At 40.1% G+C, this 19,585-nt stretch overlaps 2 protein-coding genes across 4 annotated transcripts in view; one reads left to right on the top strand and one right to left on the bottom strand.

Moving 5' to 3' along the window:
- Positions 1 to 5,351, bottom strand: part of yes1 (YES proto-oncogene 1, Src family tyrosine kinase) — a 36,912-nt gene extending 31,561 nt beyond the window's left edge. The window contains exon 1 of the mRNA XM_035415705.1: positions 4,494 to 5,351. The gene's annotated coding sequence lies outside the window, so the exon portion shown is untranslated. The remainder of the gene's footprint in view (positions 1 to 4,493) is intronic.
- Positions 5,352 to 11,636: 6,285 nt separating this feature from the next.
- Positions 11,637 to 18,107, top strand: LOC118224793 (glucagon family neuropeptides-like). Of its 3 annotated transcripts, XM_035412508.1 has the most exons (7): positions 11,646 to 11,991; positions 12,413 to 12,517; positions 13,726 to 13,860; positions 14,347 to 14,451; positions 15,111 to 15,245; positions 15,754 to 15,874; positions 17,970 to 18,107. In XM_035412508.1, exons 2-7 carry the CDS (start codon positions 12,414 to 12,416, stop codon positions 17,976 to 17,978), a joined length of 609 nt encoding a protein of 202 aa, XP_035268399.1. In that variant the 5' UTR covers positions 11,646 to 11,991; position 12,413; the 3' UTR covers positions 17,979 to 18,107. The 3 variants fall into 3 exon arrangements, with proteins under 3 accessions (XP_035268398.1, XP_035268399.1, XP_035268400.1); XM_035412507.1 differs by lacking the exon at positions 17,970 to 18,107 and having other exon boundaries at positions 11,637 to 11,991; positions 15,754 to 17,494; XM_035412509.1 differs by lacking the exons at positions 14,347 to 14,451; positions 15,754 to 15,874; positions 17,970 to 18,107 and having other exon boundaries at positions 11,657 to 11,991; positions 15,111 to 15,425.
- Positions 18,108 to 19,585: the final 1,478 nt, after the last annotated feature.

The following is a 19,585-nucleotide window of genomic DNA, read 5'->3' on the forward strand; positions in this document are numbered from 1 at the left end:
CGAGGGCGAGGGCGAGGGAGGAGGGGGAAAACAGGGCCCCGCTTTGAAACCAGATCGCTTGGAGAGATCAGGGGGTCGGGCGCTATCTGCCCCTCACCCGGCGCCCTCGGCAACACCGCGTCAGTCGCACCGCCGGCGCACTCTCAGGTAAAGGTAATAATAAATAAATAAATAAATCTATTATGTTACAATGCGGCCGAAAGGCACAATGGGCGCTAGGACGCTAGAAAAACGAAAACGGGGAACACAAAAGGACCGGCGGAGCGTGAACTGAAGGAGAATGGGTTTAAGGGCGCCGGCGTTCGCACGGCGGTACTCAAGCCGTTCCAGCAGGCCGACCTGCACGTGACGTCACGCGGCTGTGCCCCAGTTCATTCAGCCTCACAAAATGAGGGAAAGCGAGGGACGGCCTGGGGCCTGGTCCCTGCAGAAACACGCCTGGAGGAAACAGAAGCAGCGCTATCTGCTTACAAGCCCCGCTCATCTGAAATGCAGGGGAACAGGACATCAGCCAGGCCTCAGAGGCACAGGGATCACAGCCAGTCCTCCGACTTGCCGAGCTGGTCTCCCTCCCGTTGGCAGAGGGCACGGAAGTCTGGGGACGAGGCTGAGGATGGTCTCGCGAACGGCCCACGTCCGCCACAGCTCAGCCGAATAGGAGGAGGAGGCATGCGACCGTCGCTATGGACGCGCGGCTCTCAAAGGCTGAGACACGGTTGTTCACGGTTACGGCTGACATCACGCACCCACTGCTCTCCGTAAGAGCAACGCCCCAGCCCATGAAGGGTTAATCTCAGAGTGCGTACGGGACGCCTTCGCATCATAACCTTCCCTCCCAACAAAACCACTCATTACGGGTCTCAAGGGCTGCGGGAAATATGAATGAAATCAACTCTAAACTCAGGATCTGAAGTACGCAAAATGTCTGGCTCTCTCTGCTCTTGTAGTCATTATTCAGAGAAGAAATGGGTCCATAAAACAAATGCGCTGGAAGCCAAAAAGAATGACTCATCACACATGCACAAATTTAAACAGCCCATCTACAGAAAGTTCTTTGACATGGACGGTAGAGCTTTGCAGTCTTCTCTTGATGTCAGAGCAGGAAGCTGAATTTGCAGGCGCTGTTAGGACTGGACTTAAATCCCGGAGGACAGCCGCAGGGCCGGAACAGTAATGTGCTGTATAAACAGAGTCCTGTGAAAGCTCAGGGGTGCTGCAGACACCACACCGGATGTGCCAGCACAGGAGCACCACACGCCCAGGGGCTGGAACCAGCCACTACCGCTCAAGAGGGAGTTATGAAACATTCAAACAGTCGTCTGTGGCAAGTGCAGCTTCGTTCTCCCTGGAGCGATTGTCTTCCATTGTCTAGAGATGGAGAAATGCGCCTCGGACGCCTCGCGCTGGATTCGTCTTTGTAAAGGACACAGCTATGGGCGGAACTTGGACGATGTTCTACACGATTCTGCATGATTAGTAAACATGTCCCTCGCCAACCATTGCGTCGCTGCCGGCCTGCTAAACGCAACCGGAGTCAAAATCCCTAGCGGGCCTAAATGTGGGAAAGCTGTGCTTATTTTTCTTCAGGGACGTTCTACACCGAGCATAAAAACCCAGCGCTCTCTCCACCAGAGCTCCACCCGTCGGCGTGGAGGCCGGCAGCAGGAAGGCTGCTGGCGGGAGCGCTGTTAAAATGGCCGGCCGCAGGGACGGTTGGTTTGGCCCAGCTCCCGCAGACAGGGCCGCCCGTCCTCTCCCTGCAGGAGGTCCATGAGGGGATTACCCCTGCGCAGCCATGGCAGTGTTATCTCAGTACAAGGCCCGGCCGTGATGCGTACACAGCCCCGCCCCTTTCCCATCGCAGCCAGCTGCACCGGGCCCAGCTACAGGCCCCCGGCATCCCATTCTCTCGCGGCTCCTTCGCGCTACTCGGTCAATGGCGTTCATGCTCGTTACACACAAAGGAAAATTACACACCTTTCTGGTGATGTGCTCTACATCCACATGTGTATCCACTCTGCCACTAAAGAGGCAAACGGTTCTCAGTGCTCAGGAAGGGGAAAACTACACCTGCAGTGCCACTTCAGAGTCCTGAAACAAAAGTTTCATAATTGGCACAAGTAATATTCGTTTTCGTACTGCTCTCCTGAAGAAAAATGCGTGCGCTTTACTTGCAGGGTGGCTGATGATGCAAAAGCTTAAAATTTGAGTAACAGAAGTTACTCTTCTCTGCTTCAGTGCAGCCCTCGGCTCAGGAGAAATGCACCTGCTCATCAACAACAACGAGGCTGAATGCAGCCTTTTTTTTGCATTGAATTGCTTTTAGGTACCTCACCCTCACACACACACATACACACACACACATACCATCAAGGGTTCTAGACAGGCCTCTTCTGTAGCATTCAGGAGTTTCTAACCATCCTGGTAGTGAAAAGGCTAGCTGCTGTGTGAAATGAAAAACAGCAAAATAATTCCAGGACTCAGACCATGCAGTGCCCCCACTGAATTCCTTACAAATGCTACTGGTCCATAATGACCTCTACTGAATGCTTTTCAGCACAATCTTATCTGAAAACACTATTACTCAATACGTTCTATGAATAGCTCATCAGTGCCTATGCCGCAAAATGCATCCTGGGAACATCTTGGCACATTTGACAATTTCAGCGGCTATGAAAGAGGAAATATGTTTAGAAAAAAAGGTGCACAATGTACAGATTCCCCTATATCAGGGATCAACTCATATCCTGGAGGGCCACCGTGTCAGCGGGATATTATGTGTTCCTGCACTTCAACACTTGGCTGAAGAGTCCGCACACCTTCTTCCCCAGACCTAAATTAGCTGCTGATTAAAGGGAAATTGCGAGCCCACTGGAGACAACGGCTCTCAAGGACTGGAGTTTGAGACCGCTGCCCTACATGAAAGATTCGAAAAGGAAAAAGATGTAGCCAAATCTCGCACTCAAAACTGTAAGCCTCCACCCCCAGTTGCCCGTGACAGAGGTATTAGCCTTCTCCACAGTGTTGACCGCTTTACTCAGTTTTAATCTCAGCCTCACCCAGCTTTCTGGTGCTGCTTGGACATTTAACAAGCAAGAGCCAAGGGCCACTGTTGTTCTCAACACCACAGTTTAAAAATAAATAAATAAATACGAGTTTGTTGTAGGAACAATTACTTTGCCAGATGACTTATCAGGGGCCATCTCAGAGCAACACAGCAAGAGACATCCAGAACACTAATTCTTTCTACAGACAAGACACAGATAAAGGAATGAACTAATCACAAGTGCACAAGTCTGTTTGGGTTCAAAACTGACACTGCAGAACTACTTATGTAAAATGTTCACGTCCAAGGCGAAGGAGAGGTATCTGAAGAAAACTGCCAGTTGAATCTTAACACATAAAGTACACTGAATGAGAAGTGCACAACAACAAAGTTGTGGAACTGCGAGTTTTTTGTAGGTTCACAGCTGAATTATCCAACTAGTTATTCGTCTGTGTGGTGGCAGCTATTTGTCAGGTGTGCTCCATTTGCAGCTGTTCACTTCAAGCATTCATTACTGCAACTAAGGAGGAGCTGACTCAATGCCAACACACTAACATGCATAATAATGATCCCTCGTTTCATAAAGACTGTTAGACAAACCTGGCAGGCTCTGATTCCAACATAATCACCTGTCTAGCGATAGATAAAACATCCGTAAAAAGAATGCTTTTCCAGCACCGGCCTATAACATTTCTCCCCTTACAACTGCCTAGCATCTATACAGTTGAGTCATATCCGAGGACAGGACCCATAAAACTGTTGTGTGTGTGTGTTTCTGTGTGTGTGTGAGCGAGCGAGAGAGAGGGAGAGGGAGAGAGGGAGAGAGAGAGAGAACTGTTGTCAGACTAACTTTGTAAAGAAAAAGGATGTCATATATGAACAAAAATATTAGCCTGTATCATCACTTCCCCCCTCACACACACACACAGACACCAAAACACTGCAATGCAAAGTCTACGTCATAAGGCACATAACAGTTTGAATTGAAATAAGGCTGTAGAGTAACCAGGAGCTATAGCTACTTTGTCCATGATCGACGGCATTCTAGTTCGTAGCCTATCACAAGACTTAAGGGAAACAGCTGTTCACAGTGGCAAGCAGCGTCCGTATTCCGTAAAATGTTGCTGGTGGTTAACTGCATTTAACGTGTTTATTAATCACAACACAGACGGTTTGGAGGAGGCCGCCTGACCGAAATAAATCAATAAAAAATAATAAAACGCATGTATCCAGCAGATTAGTGGCCATCAAACAGCATTCACAAAGCATGTATTTCCTGTTGATACAAGACAATATTAACAGTTTATCACTGGTGATAACTACCATGGTCGCCGAACAACGCGCGTGCACACACACACACACACACACACACACACACACAAATACACGACCGCCTGAAGGCCTACATTCAGACTGTTCTGTCCTATTCCCATTATAATAATCTTACCTTAATGAAATCCTCCCTCCTTTGTTACATGCGTCCCTCGGTATTTCTGACCAGGATAACACTTAGCTTCCGAAAAGAATCTCAGCAGCGAACTGGCCGGTCTTGTTACTGCTGTTATTTCAAACTTGCAATCACGGTTTCTCCCATCTCTACATATCCAACGCACCAGCGGCGAGCACCGTGACAGTGATTACCGAGTTCGAGGAATAATACAATACTCAAGCAACAAAAAAAACAAAACAATGTGCACTGTCAGAAAGACAAACGCGATATAAAAAATAAAACAAAAAAAGGTAAACAAAAATAGCAAGTGAACAGAAACCGGCACAGAATGTATCTACATGACAAAAGACATAGGCTACAACTGACTGCAAACTCTCCCAGTTCCTCCAGCTACTTCCTTCCCTTCTAAACTTGCAACAACCCATCCAACAACATGGCCGCCCTCTGTCCTGGGAGTGACGGAGCAGCTGGAGATAGCAACTCCATTGCCTCTGGGGGGAGGGGGCTGCGTGAAAGATGCAATTCTATTTATCTTACCATAACCTGTATTTCAAACATCGAAGAGCGAAGACTATACGAATGGAAACATTCAAGAGTACAGAATTTAGAGCATGATAATCGGTTCTGCAACGATACAATAATGTTTTATGTGTGTGACAAAATCCTCTGCTGCCCTCTAGTTTCATAAAGGAGTAGCCTAATGTTGGGAATGATACAAGACCATAGACCTGTACAAGACTCATTAGCAGGAAGCAAGGACAACGTCATGAGACCCAAGCCGCTGCGCCTCTTCAAGCGTAAAAGGGCACTCGTAGTTCAAAGCATATACGGTAGCCTACCGAAATGCTATTTGACTACAGTGCAGTTCGACATTGATCGTAAGCGTAAATAAATCTGCAAAGTATTCGTAGGAAGGGGGGCACTCTGGGTTTCCCGAACGATCGACTGTTTCATCTGATTACTTTTTACATTGTTTCAGTCAATTGGGTATGTTGCGACAAACGATGAGGCTATGGATTCATAATATTATCATGTAAAAGAGGATTGTAAACTGTATGAATTGTCCAGCAGAATTGATTATAAACCAATCACTCAATAAATCAATCACATAGTAGATAGTCAAGATTTTTTAGATTGCTTTGTGATCCTCGAGTTAGGTTTAGTTGATAATTTAGTGCTTGGAGTGGATTAACTTTTTGAGAATATAGCCAACATTTTACCAAATTTGCTGCCTATCGACTACAACCAGTAATAGGCTAGTTGTATGTTCAGAATTAGCTTGCAGGCTTGTCTGGCCACTCACTCTGGCCATGTCTCCCCAAGTGCAGACAACTGCGAGTATTTGAATTCAAACAGAATGGCGCCTTAAAAGGAATAGCCATTGGTAGTTTAGCATTTTAAGAGTAGCTACTTATGGCGCCTCTCCACCACCGTGCCGTGCCGGAATCCGTGCTCCCACTTTGTTTAGCTACTGCTCTGGGGTAGGTACCAAACGTACCATCCGTGCTGCAATTCGATACTACAGACCGTTGATTGGTCAATGGAAATCAGCAAGAGAGAGTAACCTTAACTAGCGAATTCTACAGTCAATACCTGGGACTAAATATTGAATAAATATGCAACCTTACCATTGGTTCTACGCGTAGAGATGTTCCTTTTGAGACTGAGTGGTCATATATTGTCTTGGACAATCTGTTCGTGAAATATACGCGCATTTGTGGTGCCTGGGTACCTTCGTAAATAACGAGCTGTGAATAACACCACACATGTTGTTAACGGCGTTGTCGCCCTTTTTAGTACAGTCTGGCTTGATTGACAATTCACTTATTCAGTAGGTGAGAGTATAAGCTTTCTAACGATGTATAAGATATCTAATTCTGCTTTTGGAATAGCGTTTTATAGGTCAGCGTAACCGAAAATTTTCTTAACATGGCATTCACTTAGGCATTCTCTCTGTGATAGCAGTAAAAGACGTAAGACATAATGTAAGTATTACTGCTCAAACATTTCGGTTATATACGTAATTTTTTTAAATTGAGTGTCTTTAAATAAGTTAGTGGTATTATATAATGTGGATATTTCACACTGTAATGTTAGAGTAAGTTAGTAGTTTAATAGTTTTTGTGATGCATGCAACAGTGATGAGGAGAGTGTTGGAACATTGCCAAAACGTGGTGGACCGTGAAAACTGTTTTCATATCGTCCCATCCCCATACAAGAAAACATATGAGAGTACAGAGTATAGAAATACATACAATAGGTAATTATTACACATTCAGGACGCTTTACTCCGCTTTACACTTCCCATGACTCCTCTTACCTGCACGGGTCTGTTGTGTAATGGAGAAGCGCAACATGCAACAGGGCACGGGTAGGATAGGAATGCTTGCCGTCCTGCACCGTGCCGTGCTGGTCAATGGAGAAGCGCCATTATTCATGCCCCCCAGGGCTTTGCCTTGCTCTACACATAAGCTGGCATTAAGTAAGCCTCCGACATACAGCTAAATATCTCCCTCTGTTGGTGGAAAGTGAAGCATACAGCACAATTAGGGCAAGGTAAGAAGACGCCTCTGAAATAACACGTTGTGTTCCCTTCTGTTTATCCCAATATGTGAGATATCGATTTGGTGTGTGCTTTGCACGTTATCCCATCTGTGCACTTTAAGAACTTATGAAAATGTGTTTATTCTGTGTAGTAAATTAAATATTTATCTTGTTATGCTTTGAACGATGTAGTTTATGTATAACTGAATTATTTACTGAGTAAACATAACATGCACCTATTCTTGTGGAAAATATGGCCTAATTAAGGTATACAAAACTTACCTTCTCATGTCCCCTGCCACCTTCCTGATAAGGAAATAATATTTGGGCATGACCAAGTTGCACTAATTCTTCTCTATCTCAGAAACAGGAAGTATAGGTTATAAATTATTAAAAAGGTTGAACTACAGGAAGTGTAAAGTTTAACGATTTTCACTGTTATATTGTCAACGTAGTGACGCAAGTGATGTTAGTGTGGGATATTCCATGCAATGAATGGCTCATGTCAGAAGAAAGAACCTGCGTATGAGCACTTACAGAATTTGACGGAGATTTGTGTTCACACTCCACACAGAGGGGAGTCACTCGAAACTGAAAACTTTGTGGAGTGAAACTTCAATTTAACAATATTTTAAAAAGTGCACAATACCGTCCATTCTTAACACTGAAAGACAACAAAGCCACAGTGATCACCGAGGGATTGTGATGGGTGAATTAAAATGCAGTACCGTATATCAGGGCTGCCTAGCCCTGTTCCAGGAGATCTACCTTCCTGTAGGTTTTCATTTGAACTCTAATTTGGCACACCTGATTCTACTGAGTAGCAGCTCAATGAGATCTCTGGCTGTTGAAGGAGGTGTGCGTTGTTAGTGTTGGAGTTAATACCTGAAGAATTGTAGATACAATATACATCTACAGTGGATCTATTCTTTCGGGCACTAACAAACTGCTTGCATTCATGGTTATAATATGCCAATAATGTGGCTAATGCAGTGAGCTAATAGGTGATAATTTTAAATCTAAATTTACTGCTGGTGAGACAACGTATGCAATTATGACAGCATACAGCACAGAGAACATTTGTAGAGGCAGCAGTGGAATAGGACCAGATCTGTTTGTTTTCTTTGAAAGAAGGGCAGGAAAAATGTATCCGATCTAATGAGGCAAGTCTTGTTTACTTTGTCTTCAAATGCTTAAAGAACAAAGCCTAATTTTTAACCTCTCACTGGACTCACTTTTTTGGTACTCTGATAAAATACAAACAGATGCCTGTAGGTTTCTGTGCCAAATGAGTCCTTCAGCACTCATCCTCGGCTGGTAGCCTTATCAGTGGCCTCCTATAGTGCTTTTATAGACATTTGTGAGGGAAAACACACACACACACACACACACACACACACACACACACATATATATATATATATATATATATATAGATGAATATTTTTTAATTTAGCTCTCTGAAGGAAGGAAACATCCGACGAGCTTTTTTAATTATTATTTTTACTCTGAAAAGGCATAGATGTTTCCGTTGGCTACTTAGTTGCATGCAATAATTGCAAAATGGGTTGTCAGTGCGTAGTAGATATTGCTGCAGATAAGTTCTTTGCTTATTGTTGTGAAATTACATCCACGCGCAGTTCACGAGCAAAAAACTGAACAGTCTGGGCCGTCTGCGTATAAGCACTCGCCTACCACCGCAGAGACGGGGGTTCAATCCCCGGCAGCTGTACTTCCGGCTTGGTCAGACGTTCCTACGAACACAATCGGCAGTGTTCGCGGGTGGGAAGCCGGTGAGGGTATGAGTCCTGATCGTTATATTAGCGACTCCTACTGGTAGGTCGGGGCGCCTGTCCAGCTGGGAGGCGATCCGGGGGAGATAGCGTGAACCGGCTGGCGACTCCACATGTATCGGAGGAGGCATGTGGCAGTCTACACCCTCCCCAGACCGAGAGAGGATAGCGCATCGACCAGGACTGTGGCTGGTCCACACGGGGAATTGGTATAACGACTAAATTGGGGAGAAAATGGGGTAAAAAAAGAAAAGAAAAACAGATTCTAATTCGGAATACGCTGATTCTTGGGCTTAACTAGATATCCGATTTTTTATGAGAACAAAATAAGCAAATTCATTGTGGGATATATGTGAACGGGCTAAAGCCATTTTACATTTTTCATTAACCTATTTTACAGACAGAAGTAGATTACTTTAATAAAAATGCTTATGTATTTTAGATATTCATGGGCTCATGTATTAGCCTACTTGTTCCGCAAACGCTATAGGTACAGGTGGTAGGTTAAATCATCGCCCGCGAGTGAACTACTATCCTACAAAAACTTTTTTAGTGGAAAAAAAGGTTATAGCGCGTTATAGCGCGTGGTACACAAATCTCAAGACATTTAAAATTCGATTAAAATGCTTAATACCGACGGAGCTAGGCTATACTGTTGTGTTAAACGGTAAAACCTGTTTGTATCATGGATGAACCATTTATATTGCTGTGGGATTGGGACTTAAAGAAACTTAAAGAAACTTTCTTTGTCTTTGAGACTATAGCCTAAATGCTTCCTTGCCGTTGGGTATCACACATTTTCTCAGGTGATGTACGGCTCTTTGAACAGCGCCTCAACTATTGTATTCATTGATTTGGGAAATTGACTCGCGTCACATATGTCCAATACATCTAATTGTTATAATAATAATAATAATAATAATAATAATAATAATAATAATAATCAAATGCCACTACAATAGGCTACCGACACTTTAATTGAAGTCAGGCTTCGTATAAGGGAGGGAATTCTGTTGAGTGCCAAGATTATTTATTCTGAATAGATGAAAAGGATTATGGACTGTTGGACATTTTAGCTCAGCTCAAATCATGGGTAATGTGGATAAATGTGACAGAAAAAAGTATGCAAGACGCATGACGCAGTAAGATACATGAAAAGGTTCCGATGCATCTTACTTGTTTTAGGTCAGAATTACGGTTAACTTTTTAAAATGTAACCTCATCAAAGTATTACATTTTGTTGCCATTGCAGAACGGTCATTATTAGAAAAATGATACTAAAGATCATTTTTACATTCGGAACTACAGGCAGTTATGTGTAGGCTTTAATATCTACTAAGATAGCTGATACATATTCATTGTTGCATCATGAATGAAACAAGAATTCGTCAGCTTTAAGAATGAATATTGTGTGAATAATTAATTACATGACAGAATCCGTTCATGTGGTATTATGTCAAGTGAAAAGGAGCTGTAGGCTTCGAAAGGAATGGGGCACAGGCGAACTAAATGTTTTCTCCAACGGCCACTTGATGGCACTCTTCACTCGGCACTTTCAGAAGTTTATGTAAGGGTGGATTTTCTACGTCATTTTAGAATCAGCCCCTGGAAGAAAAAAAAAAAAAAAAGTTCCCCGCACGCAGGACTTTTAACGTTCGTCACTTTACGTCGGAGTAAACGAAAGGATAGGCTGCACCTGCATGATTCATACGTGAAAGAACGAACGTATTTCCTAAACATCAAAGTTATTTGATTAATTACTTATTCTGACATAATTCGTCATTTTCACACTTTAAAGCCCACATTATAATTAGCAAGTAATTAATTCACATAGCCTACCGATAAACACTATTGAATAAAGCAAAATTCAAAAAAGCTAAATGAAATAAAGAAATATATACATCGGAAACAACATCCACCATATTATATTTTACTTATTAAAATATAATGAAAGCATCAATTCCTATTTATAGAGGTGTCTTTCTTATTTAAAGAGTAACTAATCTTGAGTTTGGAGTTTTACTTTTAGAGAAGCAGATTTCTTTCTTGCGACCTCTGATACGGAGCCTATGACTGTTTAGGATTAAATTTAGTCTGTACCATCATTCGCGGTTTAAAACAGAAATATGCGTTGGACCAGTGTCTAATTTTAATAAGTACTCATAGTGCACTTTATTAAATGGAAATGTACATATGTATGCTACATTTGCATTGTGTTGTAAATGTACTGGTTTGCAGTGGTCCAATGAAATGTAGGGGTAATGTTTGTTATCACGTAGGAAAATATTGCATAGTTTATTTATGTTGTCAAATTTGGGAATTTTTAGTTACAGTTACAATCGTTGTCATTTGCGCAATTGTCAAACTGTGTGGCTTGATTATGGGTACGTTAATGAAAGCTGCCTTGGGTACCATGGCTTTAATGCCTTGATTGCGCATAAAACTCAGGTTTAAGATTTCAGAACCATTGGAATGGACAGCTCCTAAAACTGAACCAGTACATCATAAATAAATCAAAGTAGCCCAATCATCCTCAGTAGCGATGCCATAACATATGCCTACACTCAAACATCTATATATATATATATATATATATATATATATATGATTAAGCAATTAAGCTGTCTTGTTCCAATGGTATTGAACCCATCTACAAAAAAATGACCTCAGCTAAAACACATATGACACATTGACAAATTTTAGCATTCATCCTTTGTCCGAAAATTAAGTTTTTAACTAAACGTCCATGCGAGGGCTATGACTCTGCCTAGTTCATTGACGAGGAAGGAGAAGTACTATTATATTCCGGGAGGAAGGGTTGATGACGTCTGTAGCATCCTTAATGCGACTTATGAAAAAGGCAAGCCACAGGATTCATGAATAAAAATCCGAGGGAATCGGAGCGCAGAGCAAAAAGTTTCGGCTAAAGATAATATGTAGACAAATGTTTACACTCCTTTTCACGGAGCTTTGTTTGCACAGAAACTTGATAATTGCTTATTGTATATAAGAGTGTAGAGGGTGGACACATTGACGGGCACATAAGGAAACGGCGGAGGCGCTTCAGAGAAGTAGTGCCGTGAGAAAGATTTTATCTCATTCTCACAGTCGCAGCCTCACCCGGATCGCATCCAGCTCTCCTCTCTACTCTGCAATAGGTATGTGACCATCTTTGATGTCTCAAATCGTCAGACCCTACTGCAGGCATAAAACAAATCGGAAACGTGTGAAGACGAAACGGAGCGCAATGAGGATAAAAACAAACGAGCGGGAATCTTTTAAAAATATTTTATTAATTTGATCGCGATATTATCATTCTTCAAGTGGACTCCGCCACACTTGCATGCATATCAGAAAGTTTTATTTTGGGTTTTCGTAAGGGGAAATCAATTTTACGTGTTTTCTTTGTTTTCCAGGATAAAAATGTGTTCAGTAAACAATAGGTCAATGTCTTTCGGACGTGCATTTTCATAGTTTCATCATAGTTTCCACAGTGTAAGTTGTACATTATGTTTCACAGGAAGGCGGTTATAGACTCTAATGTTTCACCTATCTAACTTTCTTATATTTCTTTCACAGAATGGCAATGTCTAGAAAAGCGACTTTAGCATTACTCATCTACGGAATCATAATGCACTACAGCGCCTACTGTTCACCCATCGGGCTTAGCTACCCTAATGTTAGGTACGTAAAGGCGGATTAATTTCTTTTTGCCCTTTTACTGAACGCAGATGGCGTTTATCCATGTTTGTATTGTCAAATGAATAATATGATTAGAGTCTGTTTGTCAAAAGGTTGGAATTTGATTTTGATCGAACGAATATTGAAGAAAATAATTTTGTCTCGCTAGCAAACGATTTTTTTTTAAATTCTGAGGAACTGTAAATTTCAGTTACATGTAGAAATGTCCATGCACACCAGCCGTAACTTATTGTCTTTTGAATCCTCAAGTCAAAATGGGACCTTTCTGACATTTCAAGATCTATATCATTAATATAATTGACTCAACAATGCAAACTAAATTAACTACTCAGTGTAATCGAAAATAATCGGTAGTTAGAACCACATATTAGTGAATTGTATCTAATTGCTAAAAGGAAACCCATTAGTGGGAATTTATCAACAACTCTCACACCCATTGAATGGGGTGCGCTGTAAGTGGGGGGACCGTCCCTTGAGTGGTCACGGAATGGCGTAATTTGCCAAGACGTTTGGCAAAATGAACGAATGATTGCTAACGTGCAAAATTATAGGATCGATCAAGGACTATCACATTTGCTGTTCTATATATTAGGTATTCTTATGGATGTCTATTCAGTTATTCTAATATTTGTTTTCTACCTGGGCAATTGGTCATATTCAGAATTACCTTTGAGGTCAGCTTTCATTGGAAAATGCGAATGTAGCCTACTTTAATGATGTAAGCTATGTTAATCGTTTACATTTCCTTATGTATTTTTTTTTCTTCAGTTTTATAAGGCATAGCTTTCCGTGCCTTCGTATGTACGACCTGACTATAAAATTCGACAAACTGCGGTGTTGTTCTCAGGGAATAAATCAGTTGTCTTTTTGAAGTCCTCACCAACCTGTAATTTCATAGAGCAGATGATATGTAAATTAAGGTTGAATAGTTTTAAAATATCACCATTATTATTATTTATGTATTACTATTTATGTAATTGTAATTTTGGTGGAATGCCTTTGATGTCAATTGTTACAAGAAAGCAAAATGTAACAATAATTGAAATTGCAGTCTATTGACTGTAATCTATTGGATAGATAATATCAAAGTGAAAATGTTAAGGGGGCCAGCCTTAGACAAGCAGTGTATTTATTATTTTGATTTAACTGGACAGTATATGTGGTTAACATCTTTTTTTCTTTAATTCCAGACTTGAAAATGAGGTTTACGACGAGGACGGAAACTCGTTACCCGACTTGGCTTTTGACAGTGATCAAATTGCAATACGAAGCCCTCCATCAGTCATTGACGACGTGTACACGTTATACTACCCACCGGAGAAGAGGTGATTGTTACCCTCATTATTAATGGAAATCATATTTGGACATTTCATTATTGGGATTTTTTTTCTGTTTAGCGTGTCTCTGTTCATCTATGTTTTATATGTTTTTGTGTTGTTTACTAAATGTTCTGTCCATTCTGACCAGATATTTTTCTGGAAGTGGCATTCGAAAAACCTGTAGAGCCTTCTTCCAAACACGTCTTTTCGGAAACACTGAGTTTCACGAGTTTTTAGGCGAGAAGTCACTGGCTATTCCAAAGAACATTAACTTGGTGGATAGAAGGGAAAAAAAAAACATATATAAGTGAGAACGAGAGAGTTGGATATAGTATTTCTCTCTGGAACGAAAAAAGTCAGAGACTATATGATATTCGTAAAGAAAACATAAATATGGCCTATATTTCGGACCATAATGACAGATTGATTTTGGTATGGTGCCTCTCCGCTGGGAGACTGACGATATATGTGTTTGGCGTTTTATTATCCCAGAACGGAAAGGCACGCTGACGGAATATTTAATAAGGCCTACAGGAAGGTGCTGGGTCAGTTGTCAGCAAGGAAATATCTACAATCTGTGATGGCAAAGCGTGTAGGGTAAGGACATTCCTTTTTAGCGTTTCTCTTCGTTGCTGTGCATAGTCTTGTTTTATTAATTTTATTATTTTTGAGTGCGTGACAACGTTTTGTTGTGTGTTCCCGTTCAGTACTTCATTTTTCTTCCCCACTGTTCACGAGCCATATACTTTCTCGTTTTATTTGTGTGAGTGTGTATACGTGTGTCGCGTTATTTTAAAATACCACATTATAAATTTAAGCAGAGGAATTATTTAAATAATATTTTAATCTGAGATTTGTTAAAATTCAAGTATGATTAAGATATTTGTGCTACCCAAACATTCCATGATTGATAGTATCCCTTTAAGGAACGCTGCACAAAATCCACGTGGTTGAATAAATTTAATTTCCAGTATGAATAATTTATATTCGTATGGTCTCTAGGGTTAAAGTCCTATGCGATTATTCAGTGCTTTGCGAAAAACATGTATCCATATTAAACTATAAAGTATAATGCAAGGTACATTTATTTTATTAACTTTGTAAAAAAAAAAAAAAAAGAAAGTAAGAAAGAAAAAGACGAATAAAAAATAATATACATATATATATTAAAGTATTGACGGTGATACGCTTGTTAATCCCTGGGTAAGGGGCATGTCTAGTGTTACTAGAAAATATCCTGGTTTTCCGTTTTACAGTGGAGGCAGCAATATGGAAGACGATACAGAGCCTTTATCCAAAAGGCATTCGGATGGGATCTTCACAGACAGCTACAGCCGCTACCGAAAACAAATGGCTGTCAAGAAATATCTGGCAGCGGTCCTGGGGAAAAGGTATAGACAGAGATTTAGAAACAAGGGACGCCGGCTATCCTATTTGTAGCGTTAAACTGCCCTCTCTGTACAGCCCTGAGATCAAGTATTCTGAGATAACAGAACAATCAGTGGATCGCTCCTGTGTTCTTTAAACATGTATTTATGTATGAAGTAAAGCCATTAAAATGAATATTTTGATAATAATATTGTTTTTCTTTTGTACAAAAGCACTTGAGAACGCACAGATCTACTTTGTGGACCAATCTTTTAGTTATATCTATAGCTATATATATATATTTATTTAGGCCTACAATTAAAAAAAGGAAAAAAAAAATATTGTGCACATGAACGTTATGCGCCTGAGATCATGTCTTTTAAATATATAAATATACATATATAAATATACAGAAAAATAAATAGATTTTAAAAGACAATCAATGCATTGAATGTTACATTTATTTTTATTTTTTATTTTTATTTTTTTTTGTAACTGAAATTAAGAGCTTAGTGTTTTTATTTACAACAGCCCTGAAGACTTAAATTTTCACCATATTCTACAAGACATAAACTTTGATGCCCTCCCGGATGGGGATGAGTTTGAGGCTATTTTGGGAGACTGGCTGAAACAGTTTTCTCCCGAATTTCCGGTGAGTTCCAAGGCTCCTTTTTCCAAGGCCTGTCTGGAGGGATCTCGTGGTCCCTCCCCCTCTCCTCACCTCAGCTTCACCCTATTATCCTCCACTCAAAATATACAATCTAAATCTCCTTCTTTCCTGGTCTGTGCTTCTGTTTTCCTGAAAAGATATAAAACATTATCTATATTTCCCTACATATGTGTGTATACTATATATACATATATATGTAATATATATGTATATGTATATAAAATTCCTTCTAAATCTCCTCACGATTCTTTCAAACTGTGGGCTATTGTGTCAATATCAAATACATATTTTAAAGTTACATTAAAGAAAATTTGATGGGGAAAGCAAATGGGATAGCTGGAATGAATTATTATAGTTTATTTTTTGGTAAGCTTTCCCATAATACATTCTCCAAAGAGAGAAAAGTTGCAGAACCAAAGGAACCAAGTGAAATACAAAGACCATTCCTGTGTTTCTTTTAATCTAAGCTCTTAGAAGAATATGCTTTTAGTCCTTAAATTTGAGCAAAGTATCATGTGTTACTCTCTAGTGCTATTCGTGTGTTGAAGAAGCTCAAGAAAAACCTTGAGGGCATTTAAGGTTTTTCATGTCTATCTCACCACATAAAAAGTATTGCAGTCACATGCTCTGTCTCCTAAAATGGTGGGAGGCACAGCTAAAAGACTCAATTGCTGATTTTTCAAAAGAGAAGGAAGAAAAATGTACTTTTTATGTGGGGTTTTATTGTTTGTTTTGTTGTAATATCCTAAAAATCACCCCAAACAATTTTAGGACTTCCGTGTTTATCTTCCTGCTCTTGCTATTGTGCCTCACTTTCTTGTCATGTGAAACAGATGTAAAGTTAGAGTGGATCATTAAAGTAGTTGTAATAGCCTCAAAATCAGTGCAATCTAAAGCACTCACAATTTCCTGCTCACTGATTTTGATTATATATTGCTGTGTTCACTGTGGTAATTGTTGTTTTCTTTGGTTTTTTGTTGTTTTCCAACTTTACTTTTCAATTTAATGTTGAATGTGAATTTAACTTCCTGTCTTCATATCTATGTGCAAATGGGTCTGATTACTGTTTTACACAGGCTTCAGTGACAATATAGAGTTTCATTGGCTGGCTCACTGAGTCATTCCAGACACACAAGTTGTAAATGATGACATGTTTATAAACAAACGAAACACCTGGAACTTAAGTGATTTTAATGTAGATATTTTAGTAACCTGTTTTATTCATTTTCTTTTCTTTTCTTTCTTTTTTTTTGAGCCGACGCGGCCATCTTCGAAATAGTGACATATATCATCAATACAGAATATAAAGGCGAAACCCTCAACATTTATACATTTCTCCTTACCGAGCAAGATGGATATATTGAGATGTATTTTCTTGTATAGTTTTCTATTATTTATCTACTAAAGGTTCATCAAGTAGTCTTTATTTTAGATGATGAAAGAGAGAAAGAAAGGGAGAGAGAAAGAGAGCGTGTGTGTGTGAAAGAGAGAGATGGGGGTGAGGTCAAAATAAAGAAAGAATAAGAAAAAAAAAACAGGCTAGAAAGAGACTGTGACAGATCGATTTTATGGATGGACAACCTGGCTACAACAGCGACAGGGCAGAGCAAGGCATGGGTGATCACACCTCATTACAGCAATAGCATTCCATTGAAAGACTGCTCCGCACTGGTGTTCTCTAACAAGTTCAGGATCACTGAGCCTGAATTAATCAACCAGAATTATTCTAATTGATGCAATGTTTGGACATTTTGCAGAACTACTCTAACAACCCCAACAACAACAAGTTTACCCCAATCCAGTGGTCCCTCACTTACCAAAAAAAATGCAAAAGAACCTAAAATCCATTGAAGTGTCTCCTTTGCTCTCAGAAGTAGAGCACCTTTTTACCATTAACCACTTAATGAATGTAAAGTTTTATTTTTTTATGAAAACCAAAACAGCATTATGCAAAGCAGGCCTTGCGAACACTGCCAGTTGAGTATTGTGATATCAGCAGTTGGACAGAGTGATTCGATCTGTGCCCTGAGTCCTGTGTATGAAATCAATCTTTCTTCAATTTTGCATTCTCCCCCAGGCTTTGTGACGCAGGACGCAGCTTGCGGCTTTGGTGCCTTGCTTCGACTTTAAAATCGCCACCAATCACAGATGGCTATTTAGTGGCCCTACAATGCTGCAAACCATCAGCTTACATTCCAATTTTTGGTTCTTGTTTTTGTGATGCGCAGAACTTCGATTTGATCAGCGGTGTCAGGATTAGGTTTAGAGAGCGCTATTACTATTACTATTTCTTTTTGCATTTGTTTTTGAGTACTAGATTACAGATTTGTGATAGCTAGTTGCCAGCATCATGGTATCCTCTCCATGATGCCCAATGTGTATCATTCTCAAAGCGCCAAAAGCCTTACTAAACGTGAAGATTAAACTTAAAGATATATGATATATACATATATATATTTATTGTGTGAAAAAAAATGAATATTAGCAAGTAATATCGTTATAATTACACACGGAACTCCTCAGGGGTAACGTTTATGAATGTTTAAAAAAGGTGTTGTAAGATTTGTATGAATAAATTTTTGTAAACAATACAATTTCGTCTAATCTTTGAAACACATATCACCATAGATATCTGAAGAAAGGAAAGGGTAGCTAGGGATATTTTTTAGCTGAATGTGAAGCATAACATACACAACAGATTCAGTAGAAGCTTTGCCCCAAATGCACACATCAAGACGTGCGTGTTAGCTGGCCTCTGTTCTTCAGAAAGGGAGCATGTGCTGTTTCTTCCCAACACAAGCAGCCATGAAAAATACAGATCAATGCCAGTGGCAGAGTGTGAAAGCGCTTGACCCATAGAAGCTTCATCCTTGTTGTCTTTGTCCTCCCATTCCACCAAGTTGATGTGAGTGCTTTAAATCAAGTCTATAATGATAAGGAATACTGTACAAAAAAGGAATCTTATTCTAAACTAAACAGTTTGAAAATTAAGTCAAGTCATTCATGTCAGTTGTTTCCTATTTCATGTTTAAACCTCGACAAACACATAATCAACAAATCAATAATGCACCATTTTTATTACATCATATTCATTAAAAAGAAAATAAATTTTATTTGTGCCATCTTTCAAAACAAAACCTTCAAAAGTTTAAAATTGGAGGTTTAAGCGGATGTTTTGCTACACTGGGAAAAATGGTGTGGATACAACATACATTGACATGTATGATTTGAAGAATATCAGAATCAGAAAAAGTTGAAGAGATGTGAAACGTTTCTCAAGGAAATAAAGAAGAATGAATCTCCAGTTGCTCTGTATCAGTCGATATAAGTGTCTCTGGAACCCCTGTGAGAGGCGGGGGTTGTAACTCCTGCCAGACAGGGGCTTATCCGCATTTTAACTGTCTTCCTATCCCTGAAGCCTCTGGGACAGTTTCCTCAGGGAGGGGCAATGTCTGAGCTTCATTCTAATTGGATAAAAGGTACAAGTAATTCCCCTGGCCCCCCTACTGAAGCCTTTCTGGAAGCTGTCCAATGAGTGTCCCACCTCTGCTGCTGGAAAGCACACCTGCGATTTCTTTTTTTTTTTGACATTGCCAAATGCAAACAAGTTGTGGACAACGCTGATGTGCAGCCAAAATGCATTACATAATTTCCGTATGTTTACTTTGAAAGACAAAAAAAATTATGTTTTTG

Source organism: Anguilla anguilla, chromosome 4, assembly GCF_013347855.1.
Source record: "Anguilla anguilla isolate fAngAng1 chromosome 4, fAngAng1.pri, whole genome shotgun sequence".
In the NCBI taxonomy this organism is placed as follows: Eukaryota; Metazoa; Chordata; class Actinopteri; order Anguilliformes; family Anguillidae; genus Anguilla; species Anguilla anguilla.